The following is a 24,198-nucleotide window of genomic DNA, read 5'->3' as shown; positions in this document are numbered from 1 at the left end:
ATTGTTAGATGGAGTATATTTTATTACTCCATATTCTAATTCAACCATGCATGGGCCAGGACAACCTGCCAATTATTCAACGCATGATCATATTTTATGCAACATTTCAAACAATAACATTAATATCTCACGGCATATATGGACTTGAAGTACCTATAACTAAGCCGATCAAGCAAGCAATCAAAACCAACGTGCAATAATCCAAGGTTTTGCTAACTGAGTTTGAATCCAAAAGAATCTCTTCCCAAGATTCTAGGTTAAGACATCACCCCCTTTTTTGACTAAAAGGCCTTTCCCCTTTCTAAATTGTTTGTTTCTTTTCCAAGTCCTCCCTCAATCTGGAATGGTTGCAGCTTTGTTTTTATCAGTTCTCTGAAAGCTTCTGAACATTAATCTGGCAAAGGTAAAAGCTTCGCAGTTCATACTTTCCAAAACTTTTGGATCATTGTTTTTCTGATTGTGATGTGTGGTTATGTCATATGTGTGGCCTACTGGCTTTCTTTATTACTTTAGTTTATTTCATGTATTTACGTTTGCTTTTGGTGGTGGGTAACCGAGTATGCCAAGTAACAACCGTTTTTCTTCCTTTTGATTACTTCTTTTTGTACGCTTTAGCTTTTAGGTTGCCTATGTTTTGGATTTTTTTTTCTTTGCTTTGCTCTACTATTTGCATATGGTGACTTGCATATGGAGAGTGAGTAGTTTAGAAGAAATATGATGTTCATACTGTTGGCAATTTGATTTTGCTATGGGGTTTTTTTTTTTTTTTTGGTTCCGTTGACTTGAATTCTTGTTCTGGATCTGTTTTTGCCTCAGGCTATGCTTGCTTTGCTGTATGTTTCTTGCTTATTCTCTATATCATTTCCTTCCTTACATTGGGTTTTCTTGTCTGGTTTTCTGGGAATTTTGTTGCCTTACCTTTCTGAAATATGAGCTCCCAGCCAGTCATTTTCGAGGTGGCCAATCTACTCAATAGTGCATGGACTGTCCTCTCTCTACATCTGTTCTGTGTTTCTGCCTAGATTGAAGTCTTCTTGTTTTCCAATAATTGTTAGCTTGATTGGACGCCCATTGCCTGCTGCTTGGAGCCTCACTATGGTGTGTAATGGAATTTTGGAAACCGATGTGTTTTTAAGAGATGAAAGCGTGTTTCCTTAATTTTGTGGAATGTCCATAAAGGGCTCAACAGGCCAGAAAATTTACTAAATTTGATCAAATGAAAGATAGATTGGACGCTAAGACTTCTTCTTATAGCAGGATTGTCCCAGCAGTGCATCCTTGATCTCTGTCCCAACTGAGAGACTTATTTATGCTGGTTTGAAAATGTATCTGGTGGAAAGCAAAGGAGGTGCCATAGCCTGCATGCTGCTGGCTCTGTTCTTTTTGGGCACATGGCCTGCTATTATGACACTACTAGAAAGACGAGGTCGTCTTCCTCAACATACTTATCTTGATTATACTTTGACAAACCTCTTGGCTGCTATAATTATAGCTTTAACATTCGGTGAGATTGGCAAGAGCACTGCTGAACAACCAAACTTTATTGCTCAACTATCTCAGGTGGGTTTTCTCCATATTCAGGGTGGAATTGAGATTATAAATGTGGCAATAAAATAAAAAAGTACTTTCAAAATAGATATATTACCTAGATATGGATATGAATCTTCAGTGGTGATAATGCAGGATAATTGGCCTTCTGTTTTGTTCGCAATGGCTGGTGGAGTGGTTCTCAGCCTTGGAAATTTATCTACACAGTATGCTTGGGCTTTCGTTGGTTTGTCAGTGACAGAAGTGATCACTGCAAGCATTACTGTTGTTATAGGTTTGAGTGTTCTATGCATGCATAAGTTGTTATTGTATTGTAACAAAACTTGATTTTTATTTCTTAATTTTAGTTACTTTGTTTTGATTGAACAGGCACAACCTTGAATTACTTCTTAGATGACAAAATCAATAGAGCTGAAATTCTTTTCCCTGGTGTCGGTTGCTTCTTGATAGCTGTTTGTCTTGGATCAGCCGTCCACTCGTCCAATGCTGCAGATAATAAAGCAAAGCTTAACAAACTTAAAATAGAGTATGCCTCTTCTTCTCAATAAATATCTTAATGTGATTAATGAAGATTAATCATAAGAACTAGTCCCGGCTTGCAAAGCCAGTTCGATAGCTTTTCTGTATCTATAAAACCGGCACTTGGGTTTGCTTTTGCAAGTATCAGATGCTTTTTAACCCATGTCATTTGCTTGTATGCTTAAACTTACAGCAACGAACTTCTGTCCCCTATGATTCATTAATTAAAGACTGCAAAGTTCCTGCGTTAAAAAAGCTCACCCCGCAGAAACGGCTGCAGCAGGATCATAATGATATTTTGATTACGAGATAAGCTGAGGTTTTCTGTCATGGCACTAGAATAAAGGACCGGCATTGATGATATGCATCTTAGGGTGCACCATTGTTATGCTCTGCTAGAGATTTTGTAGTCTAGAAGATGTACGCCACTGAAGTGTGCTCAAAGTAGAATATGTTAATTCTGTAGGTTGTTTCACTCAAATGCTAGCCTTTTACTGTGTCATCTCCAAATATTAGATACTTCATTTAATCCTATTACTTGACTCTCACCAGAAGTAGAATTCAATTGCCCTTTCCTACTCCTGTAAGTGCTAACGTCAAAAAACCATATACGATACTTTGTCATGTTTAAAATCTTTAGTTCTATGTATAAGCTGCTAATTATATTCTTGTTGCTCCACAAAATTGTTCTTTTTTCCAGGGCTGGATATACCTCCACATCAGAAGAGGCAATTACAAATGAGGGTACAAAGCTCTATTATCTTACCTTGTTACTTACTGCTCACTTCTTTTTCTAAGACTCTTTCTATTAGTGAACAGAATTAATGAATCTGGAGAAGGGGAATGGCATTACAGAGAAGGCAAAGGCAGGAACTGCTAACTTCCTTATAGAGCTAGAGAACAGGAGAGCGATTAAGGTTGGAGGTTTTACTTTCTTGGATCCTTCAGGGGTCTAGAACTGCGAAATATGTGATCCTCTCTTCTAGCTGTTTTATTTAGTAATCTGGAAAGCTAACGATTCGACAGCTATTCAAGAGAACTCTAGGGAAGCTAAAGTGCACAGAGCATTATGCCTTGGATATTTTACATCAGATATCAATCTGTCTCTAACAATTGGTTTGATTCTCTTCACAGGTGTTTGGGAAGAGCACTTTTATTGGGTTGGTGATAACTTTCTTTGCTGGTGTTTGCTTTTCCCTCTTCTCACCAGCATTCAACTTGGCTACAAATGATCAATGGCACACTTTGAAGGAAGGGGTTCCTAAGTTGGTTGTCTATACTGCATTTTTTTACTTTTCAATCTCTTGCTTTGTAATTGCCCTCATCCTAAATATCACTTTCCTCTACCGTCCTGTATTAAACTTGCCTAGATCATCATTTAAGGCTTATCTCAGTGATTGGAATGGCAGAGGCTGGGCCTTTTTGGCTGGGTTTCTGTGTGGGTTTGGGAATGGTCTCCAGTTCATGGGAGGTCAAGCAGCAGGATATGCAGCAGCAGATGCAGTTCAGGTACTTTTAGTCCATCTTTAAGACCAAAAAAATACGTGACATTGATCTTCAATTCTTCATTCATAGCATAAGAAAATCTACGATCATGGCCATTGTTGCTACCTTACTACTTTTATGAGGTTATTGATTAACAGATGTGCTCATGGTATGTTTACTTTATCTTAAATTGCTTAATTCATCTAGATTTGCTGGTGATATCAGGCACTTCCACTTGTGAGCACGTTTTGGGGCATACTTTTGTTCGGAGAATACAGAAGATCGTCTCGAAGAACATATATATTGCTTGTTAGCATGTTGTTTATGTTCATTGTAGCTGTTGCAGTTCTTATGGCATCATCAGGGCATCGAAAATGAGTTTGCAGCATCTGATTGATGAAATAAAGTTCTCCTATGGAGATTGCATAATTCATGGCTTGATGAAATAATTGATGAACAAGTCAAAAATGTTAACCAATGCAGCATTTGATTGGCTCTGATGCTTATGCACGTCAAGAAATTGCTTAGCAGATGCTTCCAAATCTTTCAAGTAGAGTCTTCCTTGTGGCTGGTGGTAGGAAAATAAAATAAAATAAAACAAAACCAAAAGCAGACAAGGGGCATTGGTAATGAAGATTGAAGAGCTGGTGAAAAGAGGGATGGGATGAAAAAATGTCTGTAAAATTTATCATGTCATTTTAGAAACTACTGCCATTTCCAATATGACATTCTGACTCTAGCAATTAGATTTTGGGATTCTAATACGAAAATCTAGAATTCAAATCTTAAAATAGTATGGAAGCCTATGAATTTTTATATGTATAAAGATATAAGATGATTTTTTCGTCTCATTAAAATTTTTTATATAAAAATATCACATTTTAAGATAAAAAAAAAATTATAATCGATAAGATTTGAACTTTTTAGTAATGATTATATGAAACGGTTAATATCCAGTATGCTCTATAAGAATTTTGGAATAAGAAACTAGTGACAAAATCCAAATTAAACCCAAGTAATTAATGTTAAATTGGATTAAAATTGATTAATTAGTAATTAATTAGTCAATAAAAGTAATGGTCAGAACCCAATCTATATAAACTATTTAACTTTATATGGCATGCAAAAGAAATCCCTTCAACTATGTGGGAATGGATGTTTGTCTTTGGTTGTAATTGTAGAATGGAGTGTGCTGAAATTGAAAGCCAAAAAAAAAAGAAGATTGTTTCAGGCTTTTCAGCCAGTCATGCCCCCCACCACCTCACCAGTACAATGCTTCTAGAAGAACAATTGAAAAGCAACCCAATTGACTAAGGATCATATGGTGGATTGTGCATCTTTTGTCATTTTCATTAATAAAAGGACTCCAACACCTTTTAAAAGCAAAGTGGGACATTGGCCCCAAATGGAGAAAAAAGGCGGTGGCTTTAGGGATTTTCTTTTTTTTCTTGTGTCAATGACATTTGCTTTTAGTCAATATCAAATGGTTGGCTTGCAAAATTACGACACTTAAAAATAAATTTGATAATTTAAAACATAATAAAATAAAAAAATAATATAATTTAAATTTTTTAAAAAATTATAAATAAATTTAGTAAAATTAAAAAATTATATTTTATATTTTTATATTAATATAAATTAAAATATATAAATTTTATATAAAATATAATATAAATATAATATTTTATATGATATAATGACACAAATTATTAGATTTATTAAAAAAACATATGGCAAAAGTTGACTTTGGGGTGAGGTTTAGGTCACCGGAGTAAATTTTATTAAATTTTAAAATGAAATGTTCAATTTAAAATCAATGATAATAAATAAAAAGGTTATTGTTATATTTAAATCAAATTAATGATAATAATTAAAAAGGCACATGCTCCCTTGGATTTAAATATTTAAGATGTATTGATTTTTACAAAGTTTAAATTTTAAAATTAAATTTTTTTTTATAAAATTAAAATTTTATGATTTTTAATGTTAAAAAGTAAAAAAAAAATCATAAAAAATAATTTTAAAATACAAAAAATAAGAAATTTTAATACATTTAAAAACAAAATGGGAGACAAAAAATATTATGTTTATTATGGTGCAATGAGATTTACTGTATCATAATTTTATTAAATTCTTTAACAATTACTTTTTGACACACCTTTAACTGCCATCCAATTATTTTTTACGAGATTCTTTTATGGGTAATTTTGCAACGATCTATAAAATTAAACCCTTTTTTTTTTTTTTCCTATTCACAATTGTATTATTTCATGGATTATTCAGACACAATGAAAAGTCACTAACACGACAACAATAATGTGAAGACTAGTTGTTTGCAAAAGAAAACAACAAAAGACCTTCACATCACATGTTGAGATAAGGAAAAGATAGAAAAAGAAACAAATAGATTCCAGCAAGTTGGTGTCACTACACCACTTGGCATTGATTTTTTAGTCATCATATGAATGGGGTTGTCTATATCTCCAATTCCCTATCTATTTCAAACATTCCATAGCATAATGTAAATTATTTTATATTTATTTTACTATATGTTATTAAAAATATAATCAATTAAATTTGAGTTGATACAGTATTAAGTTTAAAAATTTTAATTTAACTCTAAGTTTTTTATTTTAATAATATTTATTTTAAGTAAAAAATATTATGTATATAATTTTTTTAAAATTTATAATTTTTAAATATGGATTATGTTAGTTGATGGTTAATTATAATAATATATCACTTAATCTAAATTTAATAATATAAAATATAATATAATAATACGATGTGAATATGATATGAAAATATATATATGATACGATTTAAAATTTTAATAATAATTACATATATTTAACAAAAAATATATATTTTATATATTCGTATCGATATAAATTATATAATGTATTTATTCTATCCTTTTTTTTATTTATCTTTTATTTTTTGGATATTTCAAAATTATATTTTGTTTTTTTTAAACATCTAAAACTCTTACTCTGTTATATTTTAAAATTATTTTATTTTTTAATATTTAAAATCATGAAAATTTAATTTTGTAAAAAAATTAATTTTAATATTAAATATATTAAAACCAAAAATTTTTAAATTTCATAAAACTCAATATAAAACAAAAAAATAAAAATAAAAAAAATAATTTTTATATAACATACAATATAAATACATAAATTTTAATATTTTATATAATATAAATATATAAATCACTAAATATAAAGGTATGATCCAAAGATAAGTCCGCCCTCTAAGTTTTATCTTAAAAGTCTGGAAATTTGGCATGTCTTTGCCATCGTTAGCTAGTCTATTGAAAGGGCTAGAGTTCACATCTGGTCGGTATTTTGTCGATTATCGTTTTTGTCAAGGCCTTTACCAAAAAGGAAAATAAAATAAAAGCAGACAAGACAATTTATTAAAATGTTTGTGAAAAAAAAATTATTTTGAAAAATATTAAATGTTTAACATTTATTTTTTGTACCATGATTTAATTGAAATTTTTATGAATTGATAGATCTTAAATTTAATTTTAATTAATAATTATATTTGTCTAAAAATTTTGACATGATCAATGAATTAATAATATCTTAAAACAAGTATGCAAAATGATAAGGACAGATAAATTCGTCTCGAGTCACGTCAGCAAACACAAGGGACGTTTATCCCGTTATGACCACGTGTCACTATCTCATGCACTTTATCAATCAGGCAAAAGGTATCGGATGATTAGTGGGCCCCACTAGCATTAGTTACCGTAACAGTATGCCACGTGTCATCTTTTGCTCTGCTTTTATCCGCTTTGTCATAACAACCAGTCAAAATATAGGCTTAAGTTGGATTGAAGTCTGTGAAACGTACACGTGTCATTCGAACAAATAACCATGGTCATTTCCGTTATCCAACGTCTGTTTATAAGTAAGCGATGGGTGGAAGCTTTGTTTCCAATGCTTCCATGGCTTTTAACAAAAACAAAACCTTCTAGAAACTTGAGATATGGGAAGTTTCGAGTTTTCAACTGAGTTGGTTCCGGGTTTGCCCGATGAACTCGGTCTTGAGTGCTTAACTCGGTTACCTTACACAGTTCACAGACTCGCCTCCCGAGTTTGTCACCGATGGCGAGATTTGCTCCAAAGCCAAGACTTCTATATCCTCCGCAAAAAATTAGGGTACAGCCAAAAAGTCGCTTGCTTGGTTCAAGCCTTTAGTAGTGGAATCGTGAATGGACCTAAAAAACCGAGTGAGTCGCCGAGTTATGGAATTGCTGTTTTTGACTCGGTGAGTCGGAGTTGGGATGGACTCCCACCAGTTCCCAGGTACCCAAATGGGTTGCCTTTGTTCTGTCAATTAGCAAGTTGCGAGAGGAAGCTTGTGGTGATGGGCGGGTGGGACCCGGTGAGTTACGACCCTGTTACTGACGTTTTTATCTACGATTTCATGACTCAGCAATGGAGACAAGGAAAGGACATGCCGTCAAAAAGATCGTTCTTTGCAATCGGAGCATGTTCGGGTCGGGTCTATATTGCTGGCGGGCATGACGAGAACAAGAACGCATCAAAAACCGCGTGGGTTTATGATATGAGAAAGGACGAGTGGACTCAGTTGGGGGAGATGAGTCAAGAGCGAGACGAGTGTGAAGGTGTGGTGATTGGGGAAGACGAGTTCTGGGTTGTGAGTGGATACCGGACGGAGAGTCAAGGTCAATTTGACGGGAGTGCTGATGTATACGGGTTAAAGTCGGGTCAATGGAGGAGGGTCGAAGGGGTTTGGGAACACGGTCGATGCCCGAGATCAAGTGTCGGGATTGGGAAGGACGGGAAATTGTTCGATTGGGCAGAGCTAGACGCGGCCGTTGGGGTCGGAGCATGCGGGATAACCCTTGGAGGGCGGGTCTTGGTTACCGGGTCGAAGTATCAAGGTACATCGCATGGGTTTTACATGGTGAAAATGAAGGAAGGCCAAAATGGTAAATTGGAGAAAATCAGCGTGCCTGATGAGTTTTCTGGGTTTGTCCAATCAGGCTGCTGTGTGGAAATCTGATCCACTAAATTCTTAGCATAAGCTATATTAAAGAAAAAAAAAGAGAAAAAGTTTATAGGTAGTTTTGTTGTAATTTTCAATGTAGAAAAGGCTGCTTTTTTTTAGATTATTCGAATTTGATGCATAATTATTATAAATATATGAATATTTACACATATTTGCAGCATATTTGGGTTGGGATGTAGAAGTTAATGCTGATTGTCTGTTAAAGCAATGAAAATTGAAATTTTCCTCAGTTGATTTTTCTTCTTCGTGTAAGAAAGCAAGATTTATCTGAAAATATCATGTAACAAGCTGGTTTCTCAGTGCCTTGGTCACCCCAGCTGAATCCAACTCCATGATTATGTTTGCCACTGTAAAATTGACATGTTCTTTCAATCATGCCACATGATGCTAATGATATGAAGTTGTTGTCCGCTACGTTATTATTTACATCTCAGCAAACCATTTTAGCTCAGATGTGACCAGTTTTCAAATAAAGGGCATTGATTTCTGGGGAGTGGGGACCTACTGAGTTACTTTTTTTTAAAAATATTTTTCCGACACTTGGACGGGGACAAGTAAAAAGAAAACTTGCAAAATTTTAGAACAGAATGCGTTCAAATGAATCTGCTTTCATCTCGTAAATACATCCTTTTTTATAAAACTGATAGTTGGAAGTTGAAGCCAGCATATATAGTTATGCAGAAATATTTCCACTCCTTTTAATGCAGCCACCTGATACAGCTCTAATATTCTTGTATGCTAGCTTCAGTGTGATGTCATGTAACCTTGAAAAATACCTAAGACTAAAGTGTTTGACTTTGGATCTAAGGTTATCTTTCAAAGATTCTTAACATATGGCTTTGAATTATCAAAATCTGGGTCTGTAAAAGGGTTACTCATGTCTAGAATGTCAGCTCTCTTTAATTCTTTGCCGTAAGCCTTCTTTCCTGCAACTATACTATAGATTTCATACTATTGGTCAGCAACTTGGTCACGGACAATACCAGATGCTAGAATTTGAAAGTCCAAAATGTTTTTATGTTTGCAGGATGTTCAGGCATTCCTTCTTTGATTACCCTTTCAACATAGAGGATTACGTCTCTAGTTTATTGAAGATGTATCTGGTCGAGAGCAAAGGAGGTGCCACACCTTAACACTCTTACCTTGATTATACCTTGGTTATATAATAATAAATCTCTTGGCTGCCTTAATCATCAGATAGGGGAGCACACATCTGAAAGACCCACTTTTACTCAACTTTCACAGGTGAATTTCAGTTTAGGCTTTTGTATCAAGTGCTGAGCTTATCCTTACACTTCTAATGTAGGTTAATCAGTCAATTCTTATAGCCATCAAGAAAAGTTGCTTGTACTCTTCAGTGTGATATTTCTTAAACAAGGGGAAAATCTTTCGGTGGTGCTCCACCTCTCGTCTTATTTCAATCAGTGAAAAATGACCTCATAAATTCTCTGTTCCATAGTCAAAAATTTTACAAATACAGTAACCATGCTTGGGCGATGGATGGCCATGAATCAGTGCTTAGTAATACTAGTGCCAGAATGATGTGGGGGCAGAGATCAGAAATCTGGAGGTTTATACAGCAGTGAAGTAGTTTCTGTCATGTCTCGCTCTAAATTGCATCAATTTCTGTCAACATTTTGACTTGGTAAGAATCAAACCAATAAAATGTGCAAGAGCAAGACGACATAACAGAGTTTGATCCCAACAAAAACTCTCTCTTTTCAAGATTCATGACAAGGACATCAACCTTTTCGACAACCATCATTTCAAAGTGATAGACCTTACTTTTGGAATGAAAAATCTATTAATGGTTCCCCGACAACAAGAAATTACTCATCTACCTGATCCTCTTTCAAGAGACTTGAATGGTGTGAAGTGTGAACCATTCAGCCACTCAAGGAAAACACAGGATTCTTTTCAAGTCACAAGGATGCCCTTCTCCATATACATCTTCTGGATTTTTACAAAAGCAAGAAGCAAGCTTTATGAGAAGGGTGGCCGCCGGCAGTATTAAGCTACCATGTGGCTGCCTTCACCCTTGTGAAGAAATTCATAGAATTTTTTATTGGGGGTCAATTTGAAGAAAAACCCCTTCGAGTGAAGAGGGGATCCAGTATAATGTTTGTTTTTATGTTTATAAGCTACCATGCAGCTACATGTTTCAAAGATTATTACAAGTTAAAAAGGAAAATATTATGCTCATAATGCACTTTTTTCACTCTTCTCGTATACTTCCTATATTCAGTTTCCAGTTTCCACATAACAAAAGGATAATATTTAAGAAATACCTAATGAGTTGATAAAAAGAAAAAAAAAAAGAAATACCTGATGAGTGTTTCTGGTTTATGTAGCATTCAGAAAAGCTCATCCATGGAATCCTCATCTGTAGTTTTGCAGGCAGCTCAACTTGACTAAGTGATTCAAAATTGATAATATATATGTTCGATCATAAGCAAAACCCAAAATAAGTTCCAATAAATGGTGGGACTTTGGTAATATAAAATACACAAAGCAAAATAATTATGTGATTTTTGAGTGTCCAACTCATACCCTCAACTTCCTGTGATTGGATCTGAAACTTTCTTTGCTGGATTACATCTCAGACCTTATCTCAGTTTAAACCAGCTTATCTTGTTTACACCATGGAAGCAGTGGATGAGAAGGTGATGCAGATATCTCAAACTGAGTTCTGTCTATTAGATTTTAGGTACCATCCGTGAATTTCATTTTTCTCCAATAGGAAAAACATCAATGACATGTCTTCTAACCATTCTCATGAGTTAGACTGACGATACCTAGTCAGATTTTTCATCCCATGACTCACAGTGCCAGTGTGCCTTGCACATGATTGAGGGAGAGAGAAGCCTTTCAGTTTTCCAACCTGATGACTTTAGCTGCAAAAGGAAAAGAAATTACAAAGAGAGTTGATGTATCTTGACTGAGAAAAAGAGTCCACCAGAAATGGAAGAAACAACACAACCTTACTATCACAAGGAAAAAACTAGTCTATACACGAGTTAGCTCCTTTATTTATCCATCAACTAATTATTAATGGTCATAATACACATAGATAAGCATTTCATTTTTCCATTTAGTGAAAAAAACCTATTCATCTAAAATGGCAGGGGGGTATGGCCTGCCAGATATAGACGCTGATGCATCTGAGACAGAGCCCAATATACACAACAAGGTGTGTTGATTGTCCCAAGTACTGAAGATGCTTTTCAAACAATGCACAAAGTGCTGATATTTCATAAAGTTTGGTTCCCCATAAACTTTGCTCATTGCTTTTCAATATCATTTCATCTTTGCAAAGTCAACCAACTTTCTGTTTCTATATTATGGCTAACAAAGGCCAATGGAGGTTGAAAAAACGTTTGGGGCATCTAACTTACCAGCTAATGCAAATGAAAAAAAGAAAAGAAAAGAAAAGAAAAAACATTTCCTACAGTCAGATCCATGTAAGTGTTCCTTGAAAAACTATTTGAATTTAAGGACAAACTTCATAGCCATACCTTCTGAACAAAAATTTCATACTGCTTATTCATCCATGATTGGCTCTCCAAATGTAGAGATCTGTTTTCATCCATAAGGTTGGCCATAACAAGTGCATGAATATACGACTTCAAGATATCTGCAGCTGTTGAATCTTTGTGCACGATTGCACTGATGATTCCCTTCCTCTCCACCAGTAAATACTTTGCTAGATAGACCAATAGTAATAATATGGCTAGAATGAGTGAGAATGTTAATATAAATAAAAGGGAAGTAATTACAAACAATGAGTAAAAGTTCAACCTTTCATGTAAAACGATCCAGCTGAATTCAGAAGGTTGGCCCTGTTTGAGATTATCATTACACTTGTCAGTAGCATACAGAATTATAAAAATGATTATGAGCAGAAATCTTGAAGGAGCTGGTTGAAAGCTGATTTTTATCAAGATGCATCAAGATCAAGTTATCACGATAACTCATGAACTCAAAAGACATGCAAAGCAGCAATTTAATTTTTTTTCATGTGCCTCTGGCAGTTACTGCTGAAGCACTATCAAAACATTGCTGCTATCAAGACAATGTGGATGTTAGGCAACCCTTGTTGTCTACCATTAAATAAACTTAAATATTCACATTTCTAAGTGATCAAGAGAGGAAACCCTTAAAGTAGTCCATGTGCAGGAGCTTAGCACTCTTTGACAACCTTAAAGTAGTCCATAAGGGCAAAACATGTAGAGGCCTGTTTAGGAGGGAGAACTGAAAATGTATTCAGGAATACACATTAATATCCACTTATAAAAATACGATGGCACTTGAAATCATTAAGAATTTCGAAATATGCTGAAAAGAGAAAACATAATTCATATTGAGCTTATAGAAGCAATACACTAGATGTTGTATTCTTGCTAAATAGCCCACCTGACATTGTTAACAATCAAGCTTGTGCAACATTACTTTGGATGATATTATTAAAAAGTTTTCAAGATTGTGGTGCTTCTACAGAGTAAATTAGTTTTGTCAGAAAGAAAAATACATAGAATTCACTCAAAACACCTTGACTTTGCCTTTGTAAATGTATAGAGTAGCATCATCTTGATTGTGTATTGCTGGCTAAAAATGATAAACAGTTTTCCATGACAGTTAAATCCAGGACCATAATTCACTAAAAATCGGCCTAAAGAGAATAATAGTGATGGGTGCTGGTTATTACCTTGGCCAGTTTCCATGAAATGTTGTAGAAGAATTGAGCTGCTCTCAAAGTTAAGTGAATCTAAAGCAAGGCACTGGACAGCTTTGTAATTTGCTATGCACAAGGAAAAAGAAAACAAGAACTGCATGAAAGCTTAACAATCAAATGCGCAAATCATCAAATTAGTTTTGCAGTTAGAGAAAGAAAATAAAAGGTAAGTCATAACAGCATAAAAGTTTGGTCACTACTGCCCTTGTTTCAATATACAATGGAATTCAAAGAAAATTGGTTTTTGATGTCTGACCATCAAATAGATTTTACATAATAATATTACATAAATATAATCTTGAGAAAGGAGAGCTAGTTTCTATGTGGTGTAATGTTGGCAAGATGCTTTGACTTTAAGTCTCACTGGCAGCAACTGAACGGCATGAGATGTCTAGTTCTATAATTCAAGCCCAATTGAGTAAGTATCTCTAGTTCTCCTGCATTTGCAAGCCCACCAAGTTTCATCTTAATTGATTTCCCAGTTAGTAGAGGTTATTATAGTCAAATTCCAGGCAAGGTTCCACAATTGGTCGTGGCCTCCTACCTTAATACAGGATTTCTAGCTCAAATATGGAATATAAGAGCCATTAACGAACAAAACTTATAGCAACAAGCTTTAACCAGAGCACAATAATCAGAGCAGCCTCCACACTTACATGTGTACTATCCTCTTTCCATGTGCATAGATTTTCACCCATGTAAATGCCTACATGTAGGGGGAGAGAGAAAGGTCAGTCGAAGATCTGCAGTCATTCTATTATGCTGCAAGACATTTCTCTAGAAGAAACACTGACATACCTAAATCATTCATGAGATCTGCAACCAAACGCCACATTTTAGCATTGCTATCAAGATTTGAGCCCTAAAGAAAAGCATTAAGGTGTCAGAGTCTCAATGTGAACTTGAAAAGACAGTTTTGGTAAAGAAGAAAAATAAAATCAAGGAAGTCTAAATGAGCAAACCTGATAAAATGTGAATAATATGCCTCCAAGCATTCCTGTTAAATCTCTCAAGAACCACTGCAAGAATTACAATAATCAAAATTTATTATCAGAAGGCTGAAAACTCACTTCAACTCATATAGGATTCCATAAAAGTCCCAACTATCATAAATCAGGAATAGTAATAGGGGAAAGATTGATATAGAAATGCATATGGGGTGCCAATTCTACCTGAAAAGTTGCACCAATAATAGTCAATGATTTCTCACCAACTCCAATAGCACTCAAAAGAGCCTGCGAAAGAAGTTAAAGTAAACAACAAACAAATACAGAAATGATCAACATAGAGTCTATACGCTATATGCAATTCAGAAGAAGACTAATATCAATTGAATTTGACCTTTACTTGGGTAGAAAGCATTGTTCTCATGTATGTTGAAAGTCCCTACAAATGTAATGTAACCGAAAAAGATTGAAACTTTAATCAGTAAGGATTACTAAGTTAAGTAGTGCCCAACTTGCCATCAATGTTTTTCCTTTTAACCGGCAAAGAGTTTCATACTTGAAAAGGGACAGAATCTGGAGTCACACTGCCAGGGAAACCCTGAGTTGAAGCTGACATTAAGACTTCAAACGAAACCAAACAAAAAGAAAATTACTTCTTGAAATTAATAACTCTTTTTCATGTTTGGATATCCAAAAAAGAAAGAAGATGTAAAAGAAAACAGATTGTATTATCAAATTTTCATGAAACTGAAAGACCCAACAAACAAAAAAATTTGATTTTTACTTTTCTAATAACAGCAAATGGTGGAAACAAATAGAAAGAAGAAAACTTGCCGCGGGGACAAATGCATCGAGGAATCGTCTCCAAACATGGTTGAAACGATTAACTGATATATTTCAACCAAATAAAAACAAAAAAAAAGGTAAAAAAAATGAGAAAGAGAAATAGAAAATCAATGAAAAGAGTTGAAAGGTGAAAGAAAGACTTACGGATTTGTAGAGAAGGAGAGAGAGTGACAGTGGCAGTTTTGAAAAGCTTGGTAGAAGAAGACCTGTTCCATTCTTCAATTATGAGTTGCTTCTGTGTCTTTTTTGAGGCTTCCATCGACCACGCCCAACTCTTCTGGTTTATGTTTATGGGTTTTTATTTTTTTACTTCTCAAACATAAGTAGTTGTGAAGTGATCTGGGTCAGCTTCTTCTGTCTTCTGTCTTCTGTCAATGAAACATGGTCGTTGTTTTATATTATTTACTATTTTTTTATTTTGCATCGTGAATTTCAGAGATGGGACACAAAAGAAAAAGGAAAAACGAGAAACGCTAGAAGGAGGGCTTGAACCTCCGACCTTGTGGTTAACAGCCACACGCTCTAGCCAACTGAGCTATTCCAGCTGCGTTGTGATTGGGGTAAGAAAGAGCTTATATGCTAAATAATATAACAGTGCGATGGATCGGATCCATGATCCATCCATCAACAGCAGCAGAACACTGCATTCTTTGCAGTTTTACGCAGAAATGTGAAGAAAAGCAGTGTCTTCAATCCCCCATAGACTTTTCTTCTCTTCCTCTACAACTTAAATCCCAACTCTTTACTCTTTCCTCCAACCTTCAGTTTTCGCCTTAAAACCAAGCCAACAACCAAAACAACCTCAAGACTTCAATTCTCAAACTAAAGCCGTAACTGAAGACCAAAAATTCTCTCTAGAAACCACCCTTGAGAAATCAATTTAGAGGCACCTTTGCAGATATATCTGCTGCATTATTTTGGAGGGCAAAATGCTGTGTCAAAGCAGCTCTGGTTGCTCCACTGGCGACACCAGCTAGATAGAGAAACAATGTAGGAAAACACAGAATTAGAAGTTAAAACTTAGCCTCCATAACAGAAATTGTTTTTCTTTTTACACAATAACAAGAAACTTCATAGGTAGTAAACTGACTATTGCAAAAACCAAATGTGCCGCATAAAACCTGATAAGTAACATGTCTAAGCAGACTTAGTGGTTCCTTAGATGCAAGGAATTTGGAAACTTACTGAATGATCTTGACAAGCTCCCTAAGCAAACAATGAAAATAAAAGCTGAAGGAAACAAAGGAGAAAGAAGATTCATCAACATTCCGGCAATGAACACGGAAGCCTTAGTTGTTATTTGAAGTTAAAAAATTCAGGAGATAATAAAACCACTAATAATCTCAAAACCGAATTCTAACTTGTAGGTTGTTCTTTCAAGAGTTTAGAATAAGGCAAGTCAAAGCATCAATCACACAGAGGGAAAGTTTAATATGATTCACCTTAATACAGGATTTCTTGCTCGAATATGGAATATAAGAGCCAGTACCCAACGAAACTTATAGCAACAAGCTATATCCAGAGCACAAGAATCAGAGCAGCCTCCACACTTATGTGTGTACTATCCTCATTCCATGTGCATATATTTTCACCCATGTAAATGCATACATGTAGGGGGAGAGAGAAAGGTCATAGATCTGCAGTAATTCTATTATGCTGTAATGAAATTTCTATAGAAGAAACACTGACATACCTAAATCATTCATGAGATCTGCAACCAAATGCCACATTTTAGCATTGCTATCAAGATTTGAGCACTAAAGAAAAGCATTAAGGTGTCAGGGTCTTAATGTGAACTTGAAAAGACTGTTTTGGTAAAGAAGAAAAATAAAATCAAGGAAGTCTAAGAGAGCAAACTTGATAAAATGTGAACAATATGCCTCCAAGCATTCCTGTTAGATCTCTCAAGAACCACTACAAGAATTACAATAATCAAAACTTATTATCAGAAGGCCTAAAACTCACTTCAACTCATATAGGATTCCATAAATGTCCCAACTATCACAAATCAGGTATAATACTAGGGGAAAGATTGATATAGAAATGTATATGGGATGCCAATTCTACCTGAAAAGTGACACCAATAATAGTCGCTGATTTCTCCTCAACTCCAATAGCATTCAAAAGATCCTACGAAAGAAGTTAAAGTAAACAAAAAACAAATGTAGAAATGATCAACATAGAGTCTATACCCTATACACAATTCAGAAGAAGACCAATATCAATTGAATTTGACCCTTACTTGGGTAGAAAGCATTGTTATTATGTACGTTGAAAGTCCCTACAAATGTAATGTAAACCAAAAAAGGATTGAAACTTTAATCTGTAAGGATTAGTAAGTTAAGTAGCGACCAACTGCGCATCATTTTTTTTTTTTTTGCCTGCAAAGAGTCCCATACTTGAAAAGGGACATAATCTGGAGTCACAATTCCTGGGAAACCCTCCACTCAAGCTGACATTAAGACTTCAAACGAAACCAAACAAAAAGAACATTACTTCTTGAAATTAATAACTCTTTTTCATGTTTGGTTATCCAAAAAAGAAAGAAGATTTAAAAGAAAACAGATTGTTTTATGAAACAGAAAGACTCAACAAACAAAAAAATTTTGATTTTTACTTTTTCTAATTATACCAAATGGTGGAAACAAATAGAAAGAAGAAAACTTGCCTCGGGGACAAATGCATCGAGGAAGCGTCAACAGACATGGCTGAAACGATTAACTGATCTGTTTCAACCAAATAAAAACAAAAAAATTGGTAAAAAAAAAGAGAAAGAGAAAATCAATGAAAAGAGTTGAAAGGTGACATAAAGACCTGTTGAATTGTAGAGAAGGAGAGAGAGTGATAGTGGCAGTTTTGAAAAGCCTGGTTGAAGAAGACCCGTTCCATTCTTCGATTATGAGTTGCTCCTGTGTCTTCTAGTTTATGTTTATGGGTTTTAATTTTTTTACTTCTCAAACATAAGTAGTTTTGAAGTGATCTGTGTCAGCTTCTTCTGTCTTCTGTCAATGAAACATGGTCGTTGTTTTATATTATTTACTATTTTTTTATTTTGCATCGTGAATTTCAGAGATGGGAAACAAAAGAAAAAAGAAAAACGAGAAACGCTAGAAGGAGGGCTTGAACCTCCGACCTTGTGGTTAACAGCCACACGCTCTAACCAACTGAGCTATTCCAGCTGCTTGAGAAATAGGGTAAGAAAATGCTTATATGCTAAATAATATAACAGTACGAAGCATCGGATCCATGATCCATCCATCAACAGCAGCAGAACACTGCGTTCTTTGCAGTTTTACGCAGAAATGTGGAGAAAAGCAGTGTCTTCAATCCCCCATAGACTTTTCTCCTCTTCCTCCACAACTGAAATCCCAACTCTTTACTCTTTCCTCCAACCTTCAGTTTTCGCCTTAAAACCAAGCCAACAACCAAAACAACCCCAAGACTCCAATTCTCAAACCAAAGCCCTAACTGAAGACCAAAAAATCTCTCTAGAACTACCCTTGAGAAATCAATTTAGAGGCACCTTGGCAGATATATCTGCTGCATTATTTTGGAGGGCAAAATGCTGTGTCAAAGCAGCTCTGGTTGCTCCACTGGCAACACCAGCTAGATAGAGAAACAATGTAGGAAAACACAGAATTAGAAGTTAAAATTTAGCCTCCTCCATAACAGAAATTGTTTTACTTTTTACACAATAACATGAAACTTCATAGGTAGTAAACTGACTATTGCAAAAACCAAATGTGCCGCATAAAAACTGATAAGTAACATGTCTAAGCATACTTAGTGGTTCCTTAGATGCAAGGAATTTGAAAACTTACTGAATGATCTTGACAAGCTCCCTAAGCAAACAATGAAAATAAAAGCTGAAGGAAACAAAGGAGAAAGAAGATCCATCAACATTCCGGCAATGTGCACGGAAGCCTTAGTTGTTATTTGAAGTTAAAAAATTCAGGAGATAATAAAACCACTAATAATCTCAAAACCGAATTCTAACTTGTAGGTTGTTCTTTCAAGAGTTTAGAATAATGCAAGTCAAGGCATTAATCACACAGAGGGAAAGTTTAATATGATTCATCTTAATACAGGATTTCTAGCTCAAATATGGAATATAGGAGCCATTAACCATATAGGATTCCACTCATATAGGATTCCATAAAAGTCCCAACTATCACAAATCCGGTATAGTAATAGGGGAAAGATTGATATAGAAATGTATATGGGATGCCAATTCTACCTGAAAAGTTGCACCGATAATAGTCGCTGATTTCTGGCCAACTCCAATAGCACTCAAAAGAGCCTGCGAAAGAAGTTGAAGTAAACAACAAACAAATACAGAAATGAGCAACAAAGAGTCTATAGTCTATACGCAATTCAGAAGAAGACCAATATCAATTGAATTTGACCCTTACTTGGGTAGAAAGCATTGTTCTTATGTATGTTGAAAGTCCCTACAAATGTAATGTAACCAAAAAAGATTGAAACTTTAATCATTAAGGATTACTAAGTTAAGTAGTGCCCGACCGCCCGTCAATGTTTTTTCTTTTTACCTGCAAAGAGTCTCATTCTTGAAAAGGGACATAATCTGGAGTCACACTGCCTGTGAAACGCTGCATTAAAGCTGACATTAAGACTTCAAAAGAAACCAAACAAAAAGAACATCACTACTTGAAATTAATAACTCTTTTTCATGTTTGGGTATCCAAAAAAGAAAGAAGATGTAAAAGAAAACAGATTGTTTTATCAATTTTTCATCAAACTGAAAGACTGAACAAACAAAAAAATATTTGATTTTTACTTTTTCTAATTACACCAAATGGTGGAAACAAATAGAAAAAAGAAAACTTGCCTCGGGGACAAATGCATCGAGGAATCGTCTACAAACAGGGTTGAAACGATTAACTGATCTGTTTCAACCAAATAAAAAAAAAAAAAAGAGAAAGAGAAAGAGAAAGAGAAAGTCAATGAAAAGAGTTGAAAGGTGAAAGAAAGACCTGTGAATTTGTAGAGAAGGAGAGGGAGTGATAGTGGCAGTTTTGAAAAGCTTGGTCGAAGAAGACTCCTTCCATTCTTCGATTATGAGTTACTCCTCTGTCTTTTTTGAGGCTTCCATCGACCATGCCAGACTCTTTCTAGTTTATGTTTATGGGTTTTTATTTTTTTACTTCCCAAAACATAAGTCGTTGTGAAGTGATCTGGGTCAGCTTCTTCTGTCTTCGGTCTTCTATCAATGAAACATGGTCGTTGTTTTATTTATTTACTATTTTTTTATTTTGCATCGTGAATTTCAGAGATGGGAAACAAAAGAAAATGGAAAAACGAGAAACGCTAGAAGGAGGGCTTGAACCTCCGACCTTGTGGTTAACAGCCACACGCTCTAGCCAACTGAGCTATTCCAGCTGCTTGAAAAATGGTCTAGGAAAGGGATTATATACTAAATAATATAACAAAGAACCAAATGGATCGGATCCATGTACATCTAGCAGAACACTGCATTCAGAAAAAGACCGATATCAATTGAATTGACCCTTACTTGGGTAGAAAGCATTGTTCTTATGTACGTTGAAAGTCCTTACAAATGCAATGTAACAAAAAAGATTGAAATTTTAGCCAGTAAAGATTACAAAGTTAAGTAGTGCCCAACTGCTCATCAATGTTTTTTCTTTTTACCTGCAAAAAGTCCCATACTTGAAAAGGGACATAATCTGGTATCACACTGCCTGGGAAACCCTGCATTGAAGCTGACATTAAGACTTCAAACGAAACCGAAAAAGAAAAAACATTACTACTTAGAAATTAATAACTCTTTTTCATGTTTGGGCATCCAAAGAAGATGTAAAAGAAAACAGATTGTTTTATCAATTTTTCATGAAACTGAAAGACTCAGCAAACAAAAAAGAGAAAGAGAAAGAGAAAATCAATGAAAAGAGTTGAAAGGTGAAAGAAAGACATGTGGACTTGCAGAGAAGAAGAGAGAGTGATAGTGGCAGTTTTGCAAAGCTTGGTCAAAGAAGACCCGTTCCATTCTTGGATTATGAGTTGCTCCTGTGTCTTTTTCGAGGCTTCAATCGACCATTCCCAACTCCTCTAGTTTATGTTGATGGGTTTTCATTTATTTACTTCTCAAACATAAGTAGTTGTGAAGTTGTGATTTGGGTCTGCTTCTGTCTTTTGTCGATGAAACATGGTCGTTGCTTTATTTATTTACTATATATATCTTTTATTTTGCATCGTGAATTTCAGAGATGGGAAACGACAAAAAAAGGAAAATCGAAAAACGCTAGAAGGAGGGTTTGAACCTCCGACCTTGTGGTTAACAGCCACACGCTCTGACCAACTGAGCTATTCCAGCTGCTTGAGAAATGGGGCAAAAAATAACCTATAACCTAAAAAATATAACAAAGAACCATACTGACGGATCGGATCCATGTTCCATCTATCAACAGCAGCAGAACACTGCATTCTTTGCAGTTTTACGCAGAAATGTGGAGAAAAGCAGTGTCTTCAATCCCCCATAGACTTTTCTCCTCTTCCTCCACAACTGAAATCCCAACTCTTTACTCTTTCCTCCAACCTTCAGTTTTCGCCTTAAAACCGAACCAACAACCAAAACAACCCCAAGACTCCAATTCTCAAACCAAAGCCCTAACTGAAGACCAAAAAATCTCTCTCGAAACCACCCTTGAGAAATCCCTTATCACTCAAAACACTGATGAAGCCTGGAAATCCTTCAAGGCTCTTACCAACAGCTCCACTTTTCCCAATAAGCCCCTCACTAACTCCCTTATTACCCACTTGTCTTCGTTGAAAGACACCCATAATCTCAAAAGGGCATTTGCCTCTGTAGTTTTTGTCATTGAAAAGGACCCAAAGTTGCTATCTTTTGAAACTGTGACTACCCTTTTGAGTTCAATGAATTTTGCCAACACTGCTGCCCCTGCTTTTGCTCTTATAAAATGTATGTTCAAAAACAGGTATTTTATCCCTTTTGGCTTGTGGGGTGATACACTTGTTGATATTAGTAGGAAAAATGGTAGCTTTGTTGCATTTTTAAGGGCTTTTCAGGAATGTTGTAGGATTGCAATTGATGAGAAATTAAATTATATGAAACCTGATTTGGCTGCTTGTAATGCTGCTCTAGAGTGTTGTTGTTATGAACTTAAATCCGTTTCGGATGCTGAAAAAGTTGTAGAAACTATGTCAGTTTTAGGGGTTCGGCCTGATGAATCCAGTTTTGGGTTTCTTTCTTATTTGTATGCATTGAAAGGGCTTGAAGAAAAGATAGATGAGTTAGAAAATTTGATGGTTGAGTTCGGTTTTTTGAATAAAAAGGTGTTTTACAGTAGTTTGATTGGCGGGTATGTTAAGTCAGGCAAAATAGACTTAGTTTCAGCAACAGTTTTGCGTAGTTTGAGAGAAGGTAATGGGAAAGATTTGGATTTCAGTGATGAAACTTATTGTGAAGTGGTTAAAGGGTATCTTGAAAATGGGGTTATCAAGAGTTTAGCTAGTTTGATCATTGAAGCTCAAAACTTAGAGTCTTCCATGGTTGAGGTTGACAAGTCTATTGGATGTGGCATCATTAGCGCTTGTATTAATCTTGGATTATCAGATAAGGCGCACAGCATTCTTGATGAAATGAATGCTCAGGGAGGTTCTGTGGGGCTTGGAGTTTATGTGCCTATATTAAAGGCTTACTGCAAGGATCATAGAACTGCTGAAGCTACTCAATTAGTTATGGATATTAGTGGTTCAGGGCTTCAGTTGGATGCAGGTATGTATGATGCACTGATAGAAGCATCCATGACGAGTCAGGATTTTCAATCTGCTTTTACATTGTTTAGGGATATGAGAGATGCAAGACTACCTGATTTGAAAGGGAGTTACCTTACTATAATGACAGGTCTGATGGAGAATCAAAGACCTGAGTTGATGGCTGCATTTGTAGATGAAGTTGTTGAGGACCCTCGCATTGAAGTAAAAACTCATGACTGGAACTCAATTATTCATGCTTTTTGTAAAGCTGGGCGATTGGAAGATGCTAGGAGGACTTTCAGAAGAATGACCTTCCTGCGGTTTGAGCCTAATGATCAAACATTTTTGTCCCTGATTAATGGTTATGTGACTGCAGAGAAATATTTCAGTGTTTTGATGCTATGGAATGAAGTTAAACGGAAAATTTCAGGGGATGGAGAGAAAGGCATCAAGTTTGATCACAACTTAGTTGATGCATTCTTATATGCTCTTGTTAAAGGGGGTTTCTTTGATGCAGTGATGCAAGTTGTGGAGAAGTCTCAAGAGATGAAAATTTTTGTGGATAAGTGGAGGTACAAGCAAGCATTCATGGAGAAGCATAAGAAGCTTAAAGTGTCAAAGTTGAGGAGAAGGAGCTTCAGGAAAATGGAGGCACTTATTGCTTTCAAGAATTGGGCTGGTCTGAATGCATAAATGTCGGCAGTACTCCCGAAACAGAGACGAAATTCAATTCTCAGAGAATTCAACTTGTCTTGAGGCATCAGTACCATGAATTTTTTGTGCTACATTTGTTCAGTTCAAATGTGGAGATTCCTACGAAATTGAAAGCTCACTTTAAATATGAATATGTCTAGGAAATTGAAAGCCTCTGGTGTTTTGTTCGATTATGTGAATTCATCATTTCATTGGTAATTCCTACTTGCCTTTCGCTTCTGCAGTTGTACAGGCCCACTGCAATGCTGGTAGATGTGCCGTGATTGTTTTGATTGAGAAGAGTTTGAATCTGGTGCAAGTTCAATAGTTGATCTGACGGTGTTAGTCAGGTTTCTCTGCTGCTTGGTGCTAAAGTACACTTGAGAGGAAATATTTCTTATAGGATATGAAAGGCCAATTCTTTACCCAATACTGACAGAGGATTTGGGAACTCTAATTCTGAGTTTAAGCAGTTTGAAAGAGTATACATTTTCTTTTTGGATATTGTAAATGCAACTAAAATAAATTAATACATGCTGCGTCCATGAATGGAATGACAGTTTTCTCTTCCCTATTCACATGAACAACCTTTTTTTACTTCTTTCGTTTTCACGTTTTCTATTT

At 35.3% G+C, this 24,198-nt stretch overlaps 3 protein-coding genes, 4 non-coding genes and 1 pseudogene across 13 annotated transcripts; 3 read left to right on the top strand and 5 right to left on the bottom strand.

Moving 5' to 3' along the window:
- Positions 1 to 121: 121 nt before the first annotated feature.
- LOC111317595 (ureide permease 1-like) lies at positions 122 to 4,339 on the top strand. Of its 5 annotated transcripts, XM_089755847.1 has the most exons (10): positions 171 to 403; positions 942 to 1,098; positions 1,258 to 1,560; positions 1,684 to 1,822; positions 1,918 to 2,074; positions 2,768 to 2,811; positions 2,887 to 2,984; positions 3,202 to 3,378; positions 3,477 to 3,576; positions 3,778 to 4,339. In XM_089755847.1, exons 2-10 carry the CDS (start codon positions 1,096 to 1,098, stop codon positions 3,864 to 3,866), a joined length of 1,110 nt encoding a protein of 369 aa, XP_089611973.1. In that variant the 5' UTR covers positions 171 to 403; positions 942 to 1,095; the 3' UTR covers positions 3,867 to 4,339. The 5 variants fall into 5 exon arrangements, with proteins under 5 accessions (XP_089611981.1, XP_089611973.1, XP_089611969.1 ...); XM_089755855.1 differs by lacking the exon at positions 942 to 1,098 and having other exon boundaries at positions 122 to 403; positions 3,778 to 4,312; XM_089755850.1 differs by lacking the exon at positions 171 to 403 and having other exon boundaries at positions 972 to 1,098; positions 3,202 to 3,336; positions 3,778 to 4,003.
- Positions 4,340 to 7,486: 3,147 nt separating this feature from the next.
- Positions 7,487 to 8,830, top strand: LOC111317594 (F-box/kelch-repeat protein At1g15670-like). Its single transcript, XM_022920028.2, has one exon. It carries the CDS (start codon positions 7,552 to 7,554, stop codon positions 8,593 to 8,595), a length of 1,044 nt encoding a protein of 347 aa, XP_022775763.2. The 5' UTR covers positions 7,487 to 7,551; the 3' UTR covers positions 8,596 to 8,830.
- Positions 8,831 to 9,932: 1,102 nt separating this feature from the next.
- Positions 9,933 to 20,354, bottom strand: LOC111317743 (protein root UVB sensitive 3-like; annotated as a pseudogene). The gene is made up of 23 exons (XR_016333690.1): positions 20,121 to 20,354; positions 19,976 to 20,033; positions 19,677 to 19,736; positions 19,539 to 19,577; positions 19,364 to 19,426; positions 16,984 to 17,040; positions 16,812 to 16,883; positions 16,312 to 16,414; positions 16,003 to 16,099; positions 15,851 to 15,934; positions 15,271 to 15,419; positions 15,115 to 15,167; positions 14,506 to 14,568; positions 14,296 to 14,352; positions 14,132 to 14,195; positions 13,990 to 14,039; positions 13,307 to 13,427; positions 12,730 to 12,852; positions 12,400 to 12,440; positions 12,117 to 12,304; positions 11,152 to 11,495; positions 10,927 to 11,012; positions 9,933 to 10,227 (listed from the first exon to the last, which is right to left on the bottom strand). The product of XR_016333690.1 is annotated as a protein root UVB sensitive 3-like (transcript).
- Positions 15,598 to 15,671, bottom strand: TRNAN-GUU (transfer RNA asparagine (anticodon GUU)). Its single transcript has one exon. It is a non-coding gene; the product is annotated as a tRNA-Asn (tRNA).
- On the bottom strand, positions 18,232 to 18,305 carry TRNAN-GUU (transfer RNA asparagine (anticodon GUU)). The gene has a single exon. It is a non-coding gene; the product is annotated as a tRNA-Asn (tRNA).
- A 98-nt stretch (positions 20,355 to 20,452) lies between the features above and the next one.
- On the bottom strand, positions 20,453 to 20,526 carry TRNAN-GUU (transfer RNA asparagine (anticodon GUU)). Its single transcript has one exon. It is a non-coding gene; the product is annotated as a tRNA-Asn (tRNA).
- Positions 20,527 to 21,404: 878 nt separating this feature from the next.
- Positions 21,405 to 21,478, bottom strand: TRNAN-GUU (transfer RNA asparagine (anticodon GUU)). The gene has a single exon. It is a non-coding gene; the product is annotated as a tRNA-Asn (tRNA).
- An 89-nt stretch (positions 21,479 to 21,567) lies between these two features.
- LOC111318256 (Pentatricopeptide repeat (PPR) superfamily protein) lies at positions 21,568 to 24,152 on the top strand. Of its 2 annotated transcripts, XM_022921009.2 has the most exons (2): positions 21,568 to 22,900; positions 23,030 to 24,152. In XM_022921009.2, the coding sequence occupies exons 1-2, from the start codon at positions 21,610 to 21,612 to the stop codon at positions 23,572 to 23,574; spliced, it is 1,836 nt and encodes a 611-aa protein (XP_022776744.2). In that variant the 5' UTR covers positions 21,568 to 21,609; the 3' UTR covers positions 23,575 to 24,152. The 2 variants fall into 2 exon arrangements, with proteins under 2 accessions (XP_022776744.2, XP_022776743.2); XM_022921008.2 differs by having other exon boundaries at positions 21,569 to 24,152.
- The last annotated feature ends 46 nt before the right edge of the window (positions 24,153 to 24,198 follow it).

This window comes from Durio zibethinus, chromosome 2 (genome assembly GCF_047325235.1).
Source record: "Durio zibethinus cultivar Kanyao isolate XHJ-2024 chromosome 2, ASM4732523v1, whole genome shotgun sequence".
NCBI lineage: Eukaryota > Viridiplantae > Streptophyta > Magnoliopsida > Malvales > Malvaceae > Durio > Durio zibethinus.
Note: the sequence above shows the minus strand (reverse complement) of the source record. Positions and strands in the feature narration are given on the sequence as shown.